Source organism: Harpia harpyja, chromosome 16 (assembly GCF_026419915.1).
Source record: "Harpia harpyja isolate bHarHar1 chromosome 16, bHarHar1 primary haplotype, whole genome shotgun sequence".
Classification (NCBI taxonomy): domain Eukaryota; kingdom Metazoa; phylum Chordata; class Aves; order Accipitriformes; family Accipitridae; genus Harpia; species Harpia harpyja.
This window is the reverse complement of record NC_068955.1, coordinates 33362929-33381127: the sequence shown is the minus strand read 5'-3', so window position 1 is coordinate 33381127 and position 18199 is coordinate 33362929. Positions and strand designations below refer to the sequence as shown.

General features: G+C 44.5%; 1 protein-coding gene across 4 annotated transcripts; it reads left to right on the top strand.

The window, feature by feature from the left end:
* Positions 1 to 739: 739 nt before the first annotated feature.
* Positions 740 to 18124, top strand: DNAJC17 (DnaJ heat shock protein family (Hsp40) member C17). 4 transcript variants are annotated; one of them, XM_052811015.1, is made up of 11 exons: positions 740 to 888; positions 3033 to 3102; positions 4303 to 4361; positions 5594 to 5681; positions 6075 to 6157; positions 6623 to 6719; positions 8402 to 8451; positions 8978 to 9055; positions 9760 to 9840; positions 10623 to 10751; positions 17913 to 18124. In XM_052811015.1, exons 1-11 carry the CDS (start codon positions 811 to 813, stop codon positions 18033 to 18035), a joined length of 936 nt encoding a protein of 311 aa, XP_052666975.1. In that variant the 5' UTR covers positions 740 to 810; the 3' UTR covers positions 18036 to 18124. The 4 variants fall into 4 exon arrangements, with proteins under 4 accessions (XP_052666975.1, XP_052666976.1, XP_052666974.1 ...); XM_052811016.1 differs by lacking the exons at positions 5594 to 5681; positions 17913 to 18124 and adding an exon at positions 15358 to 17085 and having other exon boundaries at positions 755 to 888; positions 4212 to 4361; XM_052811014.1 differs by lacking the exon at positions 5594 to 5681 and having other exon boundaries at positions 756 to 888; positions 4212 to 4361.
* The last annotated feature ends 75 nt before the right edge of the window (positions 18125 to 18199 follow it).

Sequence of the window (18199 nt, the reverse complement as noted above, 5' to 3'; positions counted from 1 at the left end):
TGGATTCACATTTATCCAGTTTTCTTGCTGACCTCGTATTAGTTATTATTTGCGGCTGATTAAGACAAATGGCACGACGGCTCTTAAGTCTTCAGCCACCTGGACACAAGTCCTGCTGGAATATTGGAGTAAAGGTTGGGGGGAATTCCTTCCTCTGTATATTGGATTAAATGAATAGACTTTCTTCTACAGTGCTCCCTACTTATTTACTGCTATGGAAAAAAATGAAGGTATCTTAAAGACATGACAAAATAAGAAGGATGAGAGGCATTTCCCCAGGAGCTGTGCTTGTATTTTAGGATGTTTTGGGGAAGGGCCTGTCGTGGGGCCCACAGCTCCCCGCAGCCTGGCCCTGCTCCGGCCTAGCGAGCTGCCTCCTCAGGAAATGGCTGCCCGAAGGACACTCGCCTCTCCCCGCGAGGCCGGTGCATCGTTATGGTGCTCTGTGGAGCTTTTGTTTTTTCTCACACCGCCACAGATCTCGACAAGAAACCGCTAACACTGCGGCGAACGACACCCGTCGCCACCCTCCCGACCCTCAGCGGCGGCGGCGGCGCAAAGCCCGACGGGAGTTGTAGTCCCTCTGCCGCCCCGGCCCGCTCGCAGCCGCCGTCAGAAAACTACAACCCCCAGCAACCGTCGCGCTCCGCTGGGCCCGCTGGGAGCGGCCGCCGCGGCGGGCAGCGCGGTGCATCCTGGTATATGTAGTCAAGCTGCCGGGGCGGGACGGGTTACGGCGGTGAGGGGAGACTCCATTTCCCGGCGGGAGGCGCGGAGGGGGGGGGGGGGGGGAAGGCGGTCAGCGCCGAGATGGCGGTTGATAAGGATCTGCTGCAGCTGGACCTGTACGGCTTGTTGGGGGTCGGCGAGAAGGCGTCGGAGAAGGAGGTCAGTGTCCGCGGGCCGGGAACCCTCGTGGGGCTGCGGGGGCGCTCGGGCCGGGGCCCCCGCTCTTCTTTCCCTCAGGAGCGGGGGCTGTTGCCGAGGGCAGAAGGCGGCTCGGACGTGGGGCTGTGTTTGCTGCTCTCCGAATATTTAGCTAAGCGATTGCTCCAGCCGCTGTTTTAATGTCATGTCGCTGCCCTGGGCGCTGCCGCGTTGTCGGCTGGAGCTGTTAGTCGGTGGGAAAGCCCGTTTTTTTCTGGCGTCGGCTCTGCTGCCCTCAACTTACCCTTCCGTTTCTTCCTCTGAAGCCTGTGGGGCGAAACCCGGCTTCGGAGGAGGATGAAATCAGTTGGAGAGAACTGCGAAATTTGTCTCGGGCGATGTTTCTCTCGGTTTGTTTGTTTACGTGCCTTCAGAAGGAGAGCTCCTACTGTGTGTACCAAAAATCCAGTTGTTAGAGGTGGGTCTGGGCACTGTAGGTTCCCGTAAGTTATCCTGTTAACTTTGTGGGTTTGGAATTACACGTTTCCATTTTTTCCTTAATTTAATTGGTAGGTCAACACTAAACATGAGGTTTGAGCAACTGAGCTGGGAAAGTGATCTTTTCAAGGGAAGTAGGGCTCTGAGTAAAACCATTAGTAACTGAACAAAGCTAAAGTTGAAAGGCAAACTTTCATTTTGCTCCTTAGGCTTTCTTTTGGGTGTTTTGTTTTTTCTTTTCATTAGCAGTAAAGAGCAGTAGCAGTACAATAGGGTAAAAGTTGGAAGCTACAGCCTGGGCATAACCAGCAATTGTGTCTGAGGCTGCCTGGAAATTCCATGTGTATGAAGCACAAAGCGGCGGAACAAGCCCAATGTCATGCACAGGATTGAATGAGATGAAAGACTTCAGGTGACCTCAGATGAGGTGACCTGCTGAGCTAGTCACTGGGGGAAAAGGATGATAAAATTACGACTTGGATGTTATGGTGCAACTTAAAAAGTGATAAGTGTAATTTAGAGTGCTAATCCTTGATGTAAAAGACTTGAACCAACCCAAAGACCCTTTGTATGCAGAGCAGCATGGCCAAAAGAGATGAACAAGGGGGAGCAAGGCTGTCAAAGTAGTTTAACCTCACTGTTTAGAGAAGCCTTATCTGAACTTTCCACGTAGAATGGTTATTGCAGTAGTTGTGCCTGATGCACAGGGAGGAGGCTTACCTCTCTCTTAAATGGAGCCTTGCTTAGGCAGGAGATAGGATTAGGCCTGTGAGGCTGCGCTGCCCGTTTCCTTTCCAAGAGCTGTGTCCACCAGGTGGTGCCAGGTCACCACTTACTCTGCTCGTTTTCCACAGAGGACTGCTTGGCAGTGGAATGGAGCAGCTTTTCTTCCTTTCCTTTCTTGCATGCAGATGCGTCCTTGACAAAGGGAGCTCAGATTGTTAGAAGTGACTTAGCTCAGAAAGTTGTTGGTCTGTCTTTGAAGTGTAGATGAGATTAAACAACTTTTGGTCAAACATTATTCACCTTGCCAAACTCAGGTGTGGCACAGTAAATGGTACTTTCTCTGTCCCAAAGTTACAGCTGCGAAGAACGCAGTATCCCTCTGGCTAGAAAACTGCCTCGGTGAACCAGACTTGGCTTTGATGATTGTGAGGTTTGACTGCTGTAATACAGTGCACCTAGAAGTAAAACTTCTGGCTCTGAAAAGCTTAGACTCATTCAAAATATGGCTGCCTGCCTACTAAGTGTCCTGGGCTCAAATGCTTGTCCTTGCAGTACAGTGTGATTAAAAAGGACAGGTCACTGTGCTCAGGTTGAAAACTGAGCTTTTCAGAGGTCTCTTGCTATTACAGTAGGCTGCTTTACCTTTCAATAGGAGGGGGTAATGGAGCTATTGGCACTCCAGAAAGTGTCTCTATTTTCTCTCAGGCCTGGGGGACATCTAGTCATGCAAATGAATGCTGGTTCAGCCACAGCCTTCTACTTATGACAGGGAGGTGTGGTTTAAGCTGAGCAAAACGAACAACAAAAACAACAAAAGAAACAGTCTGAATAGTAATTTTTTTTGTTTCTGCAGTGTTTTGTTTTTGTTTTTTTTCCAAGTCGCTTTTCTCAACACGGGCTAAACGGCACCAACCAGTAAATCTCAATTCTGGCTCTTGCAGGTTAAGAAAGCATACCGGCAGAAGGCCCTGAGTTGTCACCCAGATAAGAACCCAGATGATCCCAGAGCAGGTGAGATGGGGCTGTGTGGACACAGACAACTCTTCATGTTTGTTTTCACATGTGCAGACTCCTCGAAGTGGCTCTGCTTAACTTCAGGTCTGTCTTTGCACGTAATTATGGGAATGCCTGGATATATGTCATGTGAAGTTATACATAGGCAGGACTAAGAATTATTTTCATAACTATTAGAGAGCTCTGGGTTTTGAGGTTGAATGCGTACATGTTGGTTTTAGAAACATCAGTGTTAAGTCAGTGCTGAAATTATATTTGCACCTCTCAGAATCTTCCCACATGGTACTTGAATCCCAGACCTTTGGCCATGCTGTCCCCAGTGTTTACTGGCTGGTTGCTATTTCAATTCATACCTCACAGTCAAAACTTAAATAACAAGCTCACAAATCATATTATCTATGGGCGATGCCCATTTCTGTCTGTTAGAGACAAGGCCATGACTGTGTGGGACTGAGTACACCTAAACTGTTAGCAAGGTCTGGCTTCTACAGCTGCTCTGGTTTTGGGTTTTGTAGCTACTTGTAGCAGTGAACAGCAGTGGTAACTAGAAGGATGCTGTTAATCAGGACACCTCAAAATAAACATCGTTCTGTATCTTGCATTTTCCAGTTTGATGGGCTACAGTCTTATAGATTGAAAACTTATAACTGTAGTACAGAGAATTTTTCCATCAGAAAAAAAAGATTTTTAGCAGCAGTGAGAGGAAAGCCAGGGGCTTTGATGTCTGCAGAAGGTTGAGAAGTGATTTGAAGTGTGCGGGGAGGCCTCCGGCTTATATGTGTAACCTTCCAAGAAGAGGGTCAGCAATGTTGATGTAAAATACAAAGTTTGAATCTTGGGCTGAAAAGCTATTGATATGAAAGGGAGAATTTATTTGTAACTGTATTTTGGGCTGACTGCAGGTTGAGTAGTACATTTCTGTAGAGGGGTTCTGTTGAATTCATGTTTTCACAATTTCTGTTAAAGTGAAATGGTCCCAGTTTTTGTTTCTTAATTCACACTGAAGTTTATGTAACAAATGTCGTTCTTTAAGTTGAGGTGGTCCTGGCTATAGGTTGGCTTACAAATGCTTTGGAAAGATTATTCTTCTTTCTGATGTTCTGCAGGTCTCTTCCATAAGGGATTGTCTTTTCTGGTGGATCTCCAGGCCACTAGCATGGTTTTCTGCATCTTACCCTTTTTTCTTCTAATTCCCAGCGGAAGTCTTCCACCAACTGTCTCAGGCCTTAGCCGTACTAACAGATGCAGCAGCAAGGGTAAGGATGCCCATCCCTTGGTGATGTTGGGATTGTGTGGTGTTACTCTCTGCAAGCATGCTAGAGAAGTATTGGAAACTCTCTTACTGTCTGTCCTGCTCCCTTTGATTGTGACTTCATGAATGCAAGTCTCCTCTGTTATTCCCTGTAGTTCTCCATGAGATCAAGTAGTGGGTGCCAGATAAGAACTTGGACAAGCATTCTTTATCTGTGCTGGGTGTAGCTCTGTCCATTTGCTGCATGAGTGAGATACTGTCTTTAATAATGTGTTAGACTGGGGCATATCCCACTTAAAAAAAAAATAAATGATAACTACCACTGATTCAGAGACACATTAAATTCCCGTGACAACGGTGCATTTGCAGTTCCCTTGAAGTCAAGGTCTGACAAATAAGTAATATCTAGATGTGATTGCTAAGGCTCAAAGCCTTTCTTTCCATGGGGCACAAGAGACTTGTAAACAGAAAAGCTGAATCATAGTCACAATCCCTGTCCTTTTGCTGCAAGAGCTTTGCAGGCTGCCAGATGTAGCTTGGACTCTTTTCTTGCTGTCAGGAAGTGGCTGAGTGCCTACTGCTCAAGGCCTGAAAGTAATCTGGACATGTGAAGGGAAAGAATAAAAACAAAATAAAAATGAGTAAGTAACTCTATCCAGATAAACTCAGGAGAGAAGGCATGTTAAAGTTTCAGATTATAAGATTTAAAAATGTGAAATAACTCTCCTCTTTTCAAACATTGGCAAAGCTTGTAACCTCCCCTCCAAGGGGCAGTTAAGCTTTTGGCATCCAAGAACTTTCTGGCTTCTACATTTTAAAAAGGAAAAAGTGTTTAGCAAACCCTTCCTATGCAGGAAGGAAAAATATCAGCTTTTCTAGTTTATAAATCAAGACCAGTGCTTTTCTGTACAACTATTCTACAAGTAATATTTGAGCATTTGTGCTGGTCTATGCTTTACCTACTACAGAAAGGTTCTGCGTAGGTTGATGAACAGATTATCAACTGGTTTAAACAGGTGCCTGTGAAAGTGCCAGTTCACCCCAATTAATAAGTAAGTTCTTTCAGGATATTTGTGTTAACTTCCAACACTTTTAGGTGGAATGCTAGCAAGAAGCAGAAAATGCTTTACCTCTGCTCACAGTGTTTCAATATCTGATCTCGCCTTTATTCACTGCTTTCCATTTTATCTCTTCCACTTTACATAGTTTTGCACTATTGTGTCGGTTCTTTGACAGGCGGCGTATGACAAAGTGAGAAAGGCTAAGAAGCAAGCTGCAGAAAGGACACAAAAACTTGATGAGAAGCGAAAGAAAGTAAAGCTTGGTAATAAAATCAAAACTTTGTTTTCTCTTGGCTTGAAGTCTTCATTAGCTGGGTGTTTGCATTTCTTCTACTGCTGGAATTCACCATTGATTAATCTGCTGTCCATTTGTGATGGCTGTGGTTTCTTTATGCCTGGTACAATAGAGTAGCAATCTGAAATCTCCTCCCGCAGTCATAGCTGGGGATGGTCCTGCTCTGGGAAGGAATTAGGGGCTTTGACTGTTAAGACTGCTGATACATTGATGTGCCTGGGCAGAGGAGAGGTAGCAGAACTCTTGGGACTCTACTTTGAAATTGGTGTAGGTGTAGCCAAGTTTGTGATCTTTCCATCTGCCTTTGGTCAGCAGTGAAAATTCTCTTTGGATTGTTTTAATTTTGTTTCTTTCTCTGCAGATCTTGAAGCCAGAGAACGAGAAGCCCAGACTCGTGAGAGTGAAGAGGAGGAGATCAGGATAACGAGATCATTAGAACAAGAAGTAATGATAAATTCTTAGATTTCTCTGCTTCTTTTGAGAAGAATTGCTGAAAGTCTTTACAGTCATAAAGAAAACCATGTGATGAGATGCAGCAAATCTATGTATAGCAGTCCTTCAGTCTTTTGGATTAGTGGGCTCTATGAAGGAGAGGCATGTAGATGGGATCTTGTAGCAGTCTGGCAAATGAGTCAGTCTCAGGATTTTATTTTTTGTCTGCCCTTTTCCTTTTGCATAGCAGACAGTAACAGCAGCTAATTGGTTATGTGCTGGCTGATAGGGACTGTGTCACTAGGAACATGAGGGGTCCATTTTTATGAGCACTGGAGCTGTCACAGGGGAACTAGCAGGAGGGTTGCCTCAGGAGATGGGTATACGACAAAAGCTCTCCTTGGCAGTCTTTAGCTGGCATGAACCAACCATGGAACTGTGCCCTCAGATATCTGTGCTGTCTTACCTCTGCTGTAGATAATACGCCTACGTGAAGAAGGCTCCCGTCAGCTTGAGGAGCAGCAGAGACTCATTCAAGAACAGATCCGGCTTGAAAGAGAGCAGCACATCCAAGGTGAGAACAGATGAGATTGGAGCCCTGAGCCAAACTACATGCATGTGGGACTCCAACACTTCTGTAGACAGAGCTCACATACAGATGCAGCCTTCTGACTTGGTCATGTTGCCATATATAGGATCCTACTTAGCACCTTTTTCACGGATAAGTCAAAAGACTAGTATTTCTGTGGTGTTGCTTTCTTATATGTGGCATGCTCTTCTTTAACACATTGTTGCTGCTGCTTTTCAATAAATATTCTAAAGCATTGAATCTGGATGGTCTGATGTGGAACCCCACAGTTATGCTGGAGAGAGCCTAAAGTCCTGCTTATCTGTCACAATTAAAGCAGTCAGCGTTGCAGACTCTAAATAGGGAATGACTTGAGTTTGCAAAAAATAATAGTTGTCATTGGGTTACTACTTCTGTATCCCCTTGAAAGTTCTCAGTACTTACCACCCAAAAGAGACTCAGTGTGGAGAACAAAGTTTTGTTTAGTCTATGGTTGCTGAGGCTTTACTTTCTGGAACTTGATTCTCTCATGTTGCTTGGGCATACACAGTCTTCATCGCAGGTTTGTACAAAGACCAGCAACAAATCTTTCAGGAAATGAGCAACATACTGAACTGAAAAACATCTGCATTCTGTGCTGCAATGCAATAGGTAGTTGTCGTATTTGAAGTTGTCGCCCTCTAATTCTTGTGGGCTGTTCAGTAGCTGTAATTAGTCTCCTTCATATAGGAGGCAGTGAGATTTTTCCAGAATCCCAGAACCTCATCCTTTGGTATTCCTGAACCTCACTCCCATTCACACATTTCTATAGTGAATTGCCTTTTTAAATATTGTGTATCTGTGTGGGCTTAAAATACAGTTTTATGTTTCAGAAAGTTCTGTTCTTTGTTTCAAAACTAGGTAGAGTGCTGTTCAGGTTTTCAGTTCAATGGGAAGATTTGTTATCTCTTGCTTCCTACTCCTTTCATTCTGGCAGAGGCTATAATATAAGATCTGTTTCTTTCTCACAGGAAAAATATTGATCTAATGAATGGAAAAAAAAAAAAAAAAAACCAAAACCCAAACAAAAAAAACACCACCAGAGGTCCAGATGCAGAAACTCTTTTTGGGGTCACCGGGGGTTTCCTGTATGACTGTATGTAAGTCATTCAGCCCACCCTAGCCTTTCTTAATTTAATTTCACATATCAGGAATTGGGGATGATATTGAGCATTTGCTTAGTGTAAAATATTCTGAGATCCTTGCTATGAGAGCACACTATTATAAAGTATTTAGTTGCAGGGCCAGGCTAAATTCTTAGGCTATGGTATCCTGTTTTTTGTCTACCCTTAATTTTTCCACACTTGTTCCCACCAGCACAACTCTTGCAGGGAAAAATGTTGCAGCGTCTAGCAGGTCTCCTGCTTGTATTTTTGCTTAGCTGTTTCTAGCCTTGATTGTGGCAAGTCTGGGCATCATAGAAGGGAAAAATGCTGACATCCAATATCCAGTCTGTACTACAGTTCCTGATAATAGTGTTGCACAAGACTTTTGGGGCTGAAATGGTTTAGTGGAAATCCAGAAGTGTTTGCTATTGCCATATGCACATTCTCAGGGTGAATTTTGTGCTAAATGCTCTTTAGCTGAGGAGTTTTCACCCATGTCCTTTCCATCTTTTTGTTTTTTTTTTTTTCCTTTCCCCTCTTTAGGCAAGCAAGAAAGAAATGGAGCAGAAGGCAAAATAACTCCTAAACTTAAAGTAAGACATCATTATAAAGCTGGGTTTTGGTGAAAACCGATAGAACATTATGCACCTTTGTAAGACAGAAGGGACGCTTCAACTCTGCTGAACTGGCCTGTCCCTTTGTACAGTGGAGGTGAAGTGCCACTATATAAAGTGCATCACGCACATGAACAGCTCCTGTCATTGCCTTTAAAATACCCTTCCTCCCTCACTCTGTTCTCTAGTGTCTGGTCTAGATTTTTGAGCCTGAGATTGAGTTGTCTCTGCTTTAAGCACAGGGAAACAGCTGCTTATTACCCTGATACAGCTATTAGTATGCTTTCAAGTATGATCTCTTTTTTATTCCAGTGAGCAATGTTTCTCCCTGTTCCCCAAATAATTTGTTCCCTTTGCACATTCTGATGTTGAGATCACTGTCTTGGGAATTCTGGGAGTGTAACTGTAAATAGCAAACTTGATTAACGTGCAGGTGGCAGGAGCTGCATTGAGTATGGCAACGTGTTCAAATGGACAAAATTAACTTGTCATGTTTATTTCCCAGCTAAAATGGAAATGCAGGAAAGAAGATGAGACGAGAGGAGGATACTCAAAAGATGTTCTGTTGCAGATCCTGCAAAAGGTCCTGTCTGACACACTTTCCCACTACTTGATCTTCCTCTTCTCTCAATGGTATAAGAAAGGATAGTAAATTCTGAGAAGCTACATATAAACTGGAGTGGCTCATTTTCTTCTCTGTTGTCCAGCTTTCTCATGCAATTTTCAGAGATCATCAGCATGATCCATTAGCTCTGAACTGTTCCCCAGCTAGCACCTCTGTCTCACTCCCAGCAGGGACTCCTGCTGAAACAGAGCAACTGCAAACTCTTCCCACTGAATGGTTCACACCCTGCATAAAAGTTAGTCTGGCTGTGTGGTTATTGTGCACTTTTGCCTTCACTTAAAACACTGTACATTAGCTGCTGTGGGAAGTTCAGAGACAGGAATAGACAAGCCTTTGGTCTGATTAATCCCAGCATGTGATCTTTATTTTCCCTTCATGCAAATACCTCCTGTAGCTCTGACTCTGAGCTAAGCAGCCCTCTTGCACTGGGGCTTGCTGGAAGCAAAGTGTGTAGCTGCATGCCTCCCCAGAATTATTTCCCGGAGGGACAGAAATTATGACAGGTTGGGATCAGTGAAATCATGATGCAAGACAGAAAGGGTGACGGCTCAAGCCTCATGTCTGTGAAAACACATGTTTTCTCTTTGCATTTGTTCCATAAATGAACTTGACATCTCTTCTGGGTCTGTAATTAACTTTTCTTTCTTTCTCTGTCTTAACAGTATGGCGATGTGCTTAATTTGTTGATCTCAAGTAGGAAGACTGGGAGCGCAGTCGTGGAATTTGCTACAGTTAAGGCTGCTGTAAGTCTGGTGGAGACCCCAGATGTGTGTAATGGAGGGTGGGCAAGAAGGGGTGTTGCAGAAGAGAAGGGTTAGCAAACTGGCGGCCTAGAGACACTGCCTTGTCATTAAGGCAGTGGAGAAGGGTAATGAGAGTCTAAAGGTACAGATGCATGAAAGGAGTGACAAAGCTGGAGGCATAAACCCAGAGCAGATCATGCACATAAACAAGCAGGCTGTGCATGTAAAAGGCTGAGGAAAGAGACACTGCTTTAAAAAGCAGGCACTGAGCTATTTGATCAGCTCTCACTGAAGGTGAATTACCCATTGTAGAAATGGGCTTAATGAGTTTTAGAGGTTATATCGGGCATTTGCAGTTTAAAAGAAATTAAAATCTCTTGACTCACTATGAGTTATAATAATTCATGTGGCTGTGGAAACAGAAATCATCAGTTACGCTTAATTTTAGTAGTTCCATCAACGTAAAGTTATCCTGTACAAGAGTGTCTATTCCTTGTCACCTGTTCTTTCACTCATATATCCAAATAATCAAAAAAACCCACCAGAATTGTCTGTGACCTGTTTATCAAAAGTACTGGCACTGATATGTTCTATCTATGCTTGATGCAGATGTGGACTTTAAAGGGTGCTTCTCATGTAGGGCGCTGTGAAATCTTTATTGTTTGTGCTCTACTTGGCCTTGATGCCAGGCTGAGATGGAAAAACTCTTATGATTGTTAGTGACCTGTGAGGGAGTGGGGTCTGAAATTCAGATGGTGATGGAAGAATATTTTCATTGTTAGGAGATGGCTGTGAAGAATGAAGTTGGCCTGATAAATAACCCTCTAAAGATTTCCTGGCTGGAGGGCCAGCCCCGGAACAATCCCAGCACTGTCCTTTCTGACAGCACTAGTCAGCCTAGGACTTCACAGGTAAGGAGACATAGGCTGCTGTTATTTAAACCTGTTTCTATAGCAACCTAAATTTAACAGTGTGTCTTGCATTTGTGGTAAGATACGTTGATTCCCAGCAGAGCTGAAAAGGAGCTCTTAATGAAAGGCCTGGCTTTCTGATGAGCCTTTTTGTGCTGAAGCAGTGGCTTTTTTTAAAGGATCTTTTGCCTGAGTAGCAGCACACTGAGAACACAAACTATTTGGATGACTGGATCTTCACACAATCTGACTCTCTCTCTTCCAAGTGAAAAATAAGGATGTTCCTTGCTCAGCCCAAAGCCTCTAATGCCATTCTTCTGGAATTTTTTCTAATATATTTTGACTGTGGGAATCTTCTGGCTGATAGCTGGTTGAAGTGGGTCTCCTAGAAGGTTTCTTTAAGAGAGGCTTGGTTACTCACTGCATTCACAAGAGGATGAAAATTTCAGTGCTGAAAGGAAACCTATATTTTTAGGGTCTGCAGGAGGGAAGAGAAGGCAATATCAAATTAAATATCCTTGTAGAGACCTTATTGTCTGGTTTGGGTCCTCTTTACTGGTATGGTTACTTCGAGCGCAAGGTGTTTGTTAACTCTTAGCTGCTTCCTGTTTATTTCACCAGATAATCCCTCTGAAGCTGTTGGTCTTGTATAACAAATGTATTCCAATCACAAAACACATGGAAGGCAATAACATCTAGTGGTTAAAACATAGAAACCAACCTGAGACTGTCCTGCAGCAAATTGTTGGCTCTCTGCAGTGGGAGATGTATCCACTTCTTTTGAAGCATGTTACATTACACTTTGCTCTATAGCACAGAATTTATCTTGTGCTCTGCATGTCTTCTGATCTAGTTAGTAATTCCTTTGCTGTGAAGGGACCTGAGATCCTTTGCTGCTTATTTGAGTTCCAGTTCAAACTTCGTGTGACACATATTCCCCTCTCCTCCTTCCCTGTGGTATAAAGATCAAAAAGATGTAATTGCTGAGAGGACTCCTGCCTCATGCTCTACGGGTGCCCTTAGTCTGTGTCTCGATCAGCCTTGTGTGTGTTCACTACCTAAATATTTTAGCAGCTTGTGAGATTGTTCAGGACATCCACTCTCCTGACTTTTTGTTAACTACTTTATTTATAGTAGATGCATTTATACATCAGAATGCCTTGTTGTTATCCTAGTTTTGTTTAGGATTGTATGTTTTCACTTGGGATGCATGTTCTTTGTCTGGACAGTCTGAGAAGCATAGTTTCCCAGAAATCTCAGGCAAAGGCAGTTATAACATCATAGCCCAGGAGCCAGACAGATCTCCATGCACAATGTAGAACCACTGAGAGTCCTGCAGACGCAGCAGATTCACAGAGGTTGCCAGAGTGTTAGAAGGTAAATTGGGGAAAAAAGCAGAATCCAGTCCAGCTTATTTGAGTATCTCGCTAGTAGAGAATGAGAACTGGCTCATTCATACCTAAGGGGGTTGCTGGTGCAATTGGAGCTTGGTGTGGATTCTTGCCTCTCTGGGTTCAAAAGCTTGGCCAGGCTTTTCACTGAGTTTTGACTGAGTTTATCTTGGCTTGTTTCCATGACCAAAGCTTGTTAGTGTGGAACTGCAGCGTCTGCCTGCTGTGAAGGATTAGCTTGGTGGAGCAGCAAGGGAGAGCAGGCTAAAGCAGCAAATGGTGTTCATGCTGTGTGGAAGTGGTGACTCACTTCTGTCCAACACAGCCTCGTCAATCCCATATTAGCTCTCAAAATGGTGAGGAGTTATGGCCAGTGACTTGCATCCTTTCCCAAGAGTTGCACTACTGATGCTTGTCTGTCCTTTTCTACTGCTTTTATGTGTGAGCAGCTGCAATTTCTTTGGTTATATTGCAGTCTTGCTGTCCAGGCTAAGATCTCCAGGCTGCTCTGGTTCCTGCTTTTCCTACTTCCTACTCCAGACCCTCCCCAAATCCTCCTGCTGCTTCCACTAGGATGCTTCCAAAATCTGTAATTTGGTAATAGCTTCTCTTGGCTGTAGTGCTTCTAGTTGACTTATCCTCTTTGTCCTCAGCTCTTCAACTCTAGACTATACAATATTAGGTCTTTTCAGATATCTTTTACCACTGCCGCAACCCACTCCTTGCCTCATCCTTTCATACCCAGTCTGGCTTCCCAGCCGTCAGGGTCCACATTCTTGCTTTCAAGCTGCACTAACCTCATTTTGATTTAAGCTGCCCTCACTTCCTATTTGCTGCTCCCTCTGGGTTGCTCCTATTTTTGTCTGAATCCACCCCCATTTGCTCCTGCTCTGCAAATGCAGCTCCTTCCCTGCTCTGCTTCAGAAAACAGCCGAAGACCTGCAGCGTTCTCATGGCAACGCGCTCACTACTCACCCGCTTCAGAGCTGTGTCTGCTCCCTGCCTGGGGTAGTCAGCCAGGAGCTGTGCACCAGAGTCTTCAAATAAAGGACAGCCATGCACTAATTACACCAGGGGAGCTTTGGAAGCAGTGCCCAGGTGAAAGCAAGGCTGATTGTTCAAAAGTTGTGTCGTGAGGAGGCAGTAAGTTGCAAGATACTTGCCTCCACAGTCTTGGTTGGCTTGTTTTCTTGGGTGCATGTTGTCCAGCAGTTCCTGGAGAGCTGCTGGAGCCAAACAGGTGAGTTATGCTGTGGATTGGCCAGTGTTACTCTACGCTATTTTAGAGCAGTGACTATTTGATTGCTGCAGCTCTGAATGGTTCAAAGCACACAACAGCTGTACAAAGCTATGAAGAGCATATTTTCGCCACGACAACAGCATAAAGTACTCGCTTCTGGGAAGGTCTTCCTTGCACCTTTAGTAGTGGGATCTCCCTGCCAGTGCTCCTCATTCATTTTGGGCCATTCATTCAGCCACATTAAAGTGCTGAGAAAAGCCTTTTGTCTGGCACTCCTGCATCTTTCCTAAGCTCCTTTGAGGTTTCATAGAGTTTGTTTTATATTATCTGACTTTACAGCCTGATGTGAATCTAGTAGGTTGAAAGCTGTCTGTGCCTTCTCTGAAATGTCTCTGTGTACTTTGCTGTAGCCGGCTTCCAAAGCTTGTGCTTATCTGGGTGCATGGAGGTTTTGGTTTTGGTTTTTTTTTTTAAAAAAGAACCCTAGTATCTAATCTAGCTATGAAAAAGGTAAGAATTGGTGACCCAGTAGTTTCTGCAGTGTCCTTTTAATAGTTTGCCCTGATACTGCCTAAAATGTTCTCAGCCTGGCAGAGCCCTTCCCACTGTCCAGCTCACAGGGTAAAGAACTGTTCATTCCCACGCTGGGTCTTGACCTGAACTGTGTGCAGTCTCCTCAGGGGAAGGTAAAGTACCAGCAGCTCTAGCCTTCTCCCAGCCCAGAAAAGCAGAGCCACACTGCTTCCCCACCCTCATAAAAACCTGAAGTGCTAGAGAGGATGGATCTTGATCACTACAGATGAGGGACCTGTGCTCTTGGTGCCTGGGCTTTTTCTGGCTTGCTACCAATGAAATGAGGCAACAAGATGTTTCCAGTCACAGATACATTTATTCTTCCATATCTGTACAGCTGATAGATCAGTGCATGCTTCAGGCAGCAGTATTTAGAGAAATGTCTTCTGCTAGTAGGATAAATAAACTGCTGTTGCTGTATTTCGAGACTATACGGATGCTTACCTGTTTCCAGGCTGGGAGTGCCAACTGCAGTTGAGTTAGGGGAAAAGAAACCCACAAGAAAAAAAAAAAGGGGGAACAGCTTTCATTTTTCACATCCAAACATGGTGGGAGAAGAAACACCAGTTTCTGTCTCTTGACCCTTGCCATAGCTATGGCTTTGAGAGGCAATGCCACTGCCTCCTTGCAAGGTCCCTGCTTATCCACAAATGATGTATGCCATATCCCTTTCTGTCCATGCTCTGCAGTATCACAGTCACATCCCCAAAATAACAAGTCTTTTGCCATGCAATGCCATTCTCCCATGAGGAGGAGGAGATGCACAGTCAAGAGTGGGAAATTCCCAGTGTGGAGAATGGAAACTTGCCCACGAGGTTCCAGCAGAGACAGTGCTCTCATCTGAGCACAGAGCCTGTGAGCTCTGCTCCAAAGGACTCCTTGGCAAGGACAAGGACAGTCTGTGGTGGGTTAGGTGAGAACAACAAAACAGGCCACACACAACAGGAATGCTGCAGTATCCTTCCTCCTGCTAGGACTAGAGAAACTGGCAGCAGCAGTAAGTAAATGTGATAATGTTAAATGATAAATACCTTCAAATGGCGTAATCTCTTGGATTCTGTTTCCTGAGGGTCTGCAGAACATCCTCAAGAAGTGATAGCCCCAAATCCACTTTGAAGGACAGGAAGGGATCAGACAGGTCAGAAAGAGTGGTGCCATTCTGGGAACCTGTCTCTGAGGTCCCGCAGTCTGTAGCCTGGTCCTTGTGGAATTGAGTTTGAGTAGCTTTGTGGTATTGATGAGCAGCACCAGAAAAGGAGATGTCAGAGTGAGAATCTGTGTGATCTATGATGTTAGGGCAGCTAGAACTGTCCAGGTACAGCCGGGGAGGCTTGGGAGGTGCTTGTGCCTTGGCTAGGTTTTGCTCACTCTGACATGACAGGTAATCAGACTTGTCCTTCAGATCCCTCAAGCATTCCCTCTTCTGGCACTGTCCATCACTGTCCAGAGTGTGGCTGTTCTGATTCAAGATGATGACTTGGTTGCCCAGCTTTTTGTGTCTCCTGAGTGAGAAACGTCTGAAGAACGTTGTGGACTTAATGGACCCTCTCCGCCAAGTATCCATGCTGATGAAAGGCAACGAGAAGAAGGAGGCTGCTGACTCTTCACAGTCAGGTGTTCGACTTAAGTCGCAGGATCAGCAGCAAGTCACACAACAGGAACAACCTCTTCCTTCCCTGTTCCTGTAGCTGGAAGGAAAATAGAGAGGCTGGTATTGCAGGAAATGCAAACTTCACACTATGTCCCTGTGTTAAGGAGCAATTGGCCTGTCTTAGATATTAAGGAGTCTCCTTATTCAGTGGAGAAGGAATGGCGATGTCTGAGCTTCTCAAATCTGTGCTGCAGAAACAAGCTGATGAAGAACAGCAAAGGCACACAGTCACCATGAGAACAGATTTAATCTAGCATCTAGAACAGAAGGGCACTTTGGTACCATGGTAACCAGCCACCTTCATGGTGAAGGGCACAGTATAAAAATCTCAGTGGGTGGTTAGGAAGGGAGATGGTGACTCAGTCACACTGAAGGAAACCAAAGAAATACGGTCAAATGGAATTCTAAAAAGCAACAAAATGCAGATGTAAAAGACAAACATTAGGAAAATTGAATGCAAAATAGACTTACGCTGTGTCGGAGCAGCACCTGAGCCCAACAGGCGGGGAGAAGAAACTGCTCAAGCACTCGGAGAACTGCGACCACCACGTTCACCAGTATGCTGGGATGTTGGAAGAAGCAAGTCCAGGGATGGTTCAGCCAGGTTGGACCCGAAATGCTAAAAATCCACAATGCCTCCTTCTCTTCATGTGCCTCCTGTTACTGCTTCCCAGGCTGCAGTTCCTTGTGCGTACGTATTTGTTTTGAGCCAAGCCCTTGCTGAGTCAGCCACGTCAGAAACTGGGTTTTACACTATTGGTAATTGCCAGGATTGCAGGAAGTAGGTGTGTGGAGTGGCAAAGCATCAGCCCACACTCTGCCTGAGGAGAAAGCAAGCTCCCTTAGAGGCATCCAGATTGCTTGAGAACTGTCAACGTGAATACCGACTTGTAGCCCACCTTGAATCAGGCTGTTTCTTCTCTTGGTGCTCTCCCTTCTGCCACTTCTGATGGCTTGTTGTATCAGCAGGGCTCCCAAATGAGGCTGGAAATAATCTCTTGTCTGTTAAATTTAAATCCAGAGTGTGAGGTAGCGATTCAGGTTTGTATGGGTGATTCATCTGCATGAGTCGCATGTAGACTATGTCATTCAGCCAAGCAAATGACAGTAAGTATCTGTGGTTAGTGGACAGGAACTTTGAAGAAGCCTAGTTCTGCCACTGAAGGCTGATACAATCTGGTGCTTTCTCAGATACAGTGAAAATCTGTGCTGTGCAGTACTGAAAGGTTATTTCATTCACGCGGCTCCTAACATACCAATTATGGCATATTAGTCTCTTTAATTTCCCAGTCTAAGTTTCTCATCTGTTGTGGGCTTCTATTTTGTCCTTGCAGCTAGACACTCTGCAGCTGGAAGAACCACTTTGCTGGCACATGATAACAAATTTGTACTTGCCCCATTTTCATGCAGAATCTTACTTAGCTATTCTATTGCCTTTTCATCCCTTCTATTCTCTATTTAAGATGTCCTTAAATCACAACTAAATCTAGTTCCTAGAAAAATGAACGTGATTTTTTTTTTTTTATTCACCTTCTGTCAACATGCTTTTATTTCTACCTGAATTGTCAAGCAAATGAGATGGATGTTTCCAAGCATTGCAGTGCTTTGAATACATCCGAAATAGTAAGGCCACCTACTAATGTTAAATGGCTTTTGAAAGTAGAGTGCCAAAACCACCGCTTTGCTCTGCGATAGCAGCTGTCATCTGCTGCCTACATTTATTAGGTAGAGTCTGCAATCAACTTAGTTGACGTGACAGTTGCTACCACGCACAGCAGAAAGGCTCCAAGAGCTTTTGAGAACTAAAACAGTCTTGTGTCAGGTTTGGGAACATACCTGGTCATTTTCTTTCTGCAGTTGCTTCCATGACTGAACCACAGAAAGGTTTGATTTTTTTTTTTTTTATGGCATTAGTCTTTGTAACGGATGAAGCGTATACTGGACTTTGGTGCACAAAGTGCACCAGTGTTGTACTTGCAGAGCAAGTCTGTCATCCAAAATAACCAGCCACAGCAAGGCAAGCCATGTTTCCCCATCCAACATCATTGTGAGCAGGGAGTAGCTCCAGCAGCAAGAGGGTAATTTATGCTCCCTGTCTGTCCCACTCTATCTCATCAGCAATGCTTATGAAGCAGGTTATTTTCTGTAGGCCAGGCAGCTTTTGCACCTTACCTGATTTCTCTGGGGTCATACCGCTATGAACCACCTTCCTGACTCAAATGTGCGTGTTGTGAGTGTGATTTAAGGAGAAGGGGGGCTGGGATATATACTGTCCTTGACAGGCTGCCTTTGTTTTCCGCTCCTAGGCGTCAGTGGTATCGGAACGGGATTACGAGAGCCTGGTGATGATGCGGATGCGCCAAGCAGCAGAGAGGCAGCAGCTTATTGAACAGCTCAAGCGGGAAGAAGAGGAAGAGTCTCACACCTAGCATGAGAGAGTATGGATTCTCCCCACCCCATCATTCTTCATTTCCAAAGCTGTTTCTTAAATTAAGTCAATAAACCTCCTTTTTTAAAACTGTTGTGGGAATACAAGTTCTCAGTGACGGCAGCCCTTATCGCTTTCTAGAGTGAGGATAAGAAAATGGCTGCA

What these genes read in the sequence shown, in the direction of transcription:
- DNAJC17 (XM_052811014.1), top strand. Translation starts at nt 811, where the DNA reads ATGGCGGTTGATAAGGATCTGCTGCAGCTGGACCTGTACGGCTTGTTG. An exon ending in CCCAGATGATCCCAGAGCAG is followed by an intron (nt 3,103 to 4,211) that starts GTGAGATGGGGC and finishes GATGTTCTGCAG; the next exon opens with GTCTCTTCCATAAGGGATTG. An exon ending in CGAGATCATTAGAACAAGAA is followed by an intron (nt 6,158 to 6,622) that starts GTAATGATAAAT and finishes CCTCTGCTGTAG; the next exon opens with ATAATACGCCTACGTGAAGA.